This window comes from Mus pahari, chromosome 1 (genome assembly GCF_900095145.1).
Source record: "Mus pahari chromosome 1, PAHARI_EIJ_v1.1, whole genome shotgun sequence".
Lineage (NCBI taxonomy): Eukaryota > Metazoa > Chordata > Mammalia > Rodentia > Muridae > Mus > Mus pahari.
Window position 1 is genome coordinate 52,492,478 of NC_034590.1, and position 794 is coordinate 52,493,271.

The 794-nt window shown below is 53.5% G+C and overlaps 1 protein-coding gene across 1 annotated transcript in view; it reads right to left on the minus strand.

Annotated features, from left to right (window-relative positions):
* Sec11a (SEC11 homolog A, signal peptidase complex subunit) overlaps positions 1-110 on the minus strand; it is a 46,957-nt gene extending 46,847 nt beyond the window's left edge. The window contains exon 1 of the mRNA XM_029535587.1: positions 105-110. Within this exon, the coding sequence (XP_029391447.1) occupies positions 105-110 (6 nt within the window). The remainder of the gene's footprint in view (positions 1-104) is intronic.
* Positions 111-794: the final 684 nt, after the last annotated feature.

Sequence of the window (794 nt, forward strand, 5' to 3'; positions counted from 1 at the left end):
ATATTAATTTTGATGCCTTTGAAGGAGGTGTGAACTTTAATGACTCAAGGTTTTCTCTGAGGACATGTGGTTGCCCCTTCTCTGGGGGTTCCTGGTGTTCTTACCGGCATCCCAGAGAACAATTCAAAAACCAAAAAGGAAATCAGCCACACTAGAGTGCCCAAGTCATCACAAGGACCTCTAGTGGCTACCCAGTAAGTCCCAGACTTACTGTGGGAAGTGCTCCACCCTGGCCAGGGATTTCAACCGACCCGCTGGGGGCCCGACCCGCTGGGGGCCTGTACAGAAGATCATGGGCGGTGTCTCTGCTATGTTGGCTGGGGTCTAGCCTCTTAGTCCTTAGGCAGAGCTGGCCAGGCTCTGTTCCGCGAACCAGAGGCTACTCCCCGCTGACATGCCCTGCCGATAGTATGCCGGTGTCTGTGCGAGAGGTTTTTGCAAACCGGTAAAATGGGAACGTGGAAGCCCGGCCTATAAGGCACATGGGAATGGCACAGCTGACTTAGTTTAAAGTTTCTGTGTCCCGGGACAGCGGCGGGTCACGTGGTGGAAATGGCGGAAAGTTGCTCTCCTTTCCCTCCTGGCCTTTGCATGAGCCCCTGTTGGGTACTTTCTCAAGCAACCGCTAGGTGCTAGTATGGGGACAAAGGCTAATAGTGGTTGATCCCTTCTGATTGGGATTAAAAAAACCCAGCAGGAAGTAGGGTCACCAAGAGTTCTGGCTCAGAGAGGGGAAGGGGAAGTTGTGAGCCAAGCTGCTGGAGTGGAGCTACTGGAGACAAGCCACTGTGCAC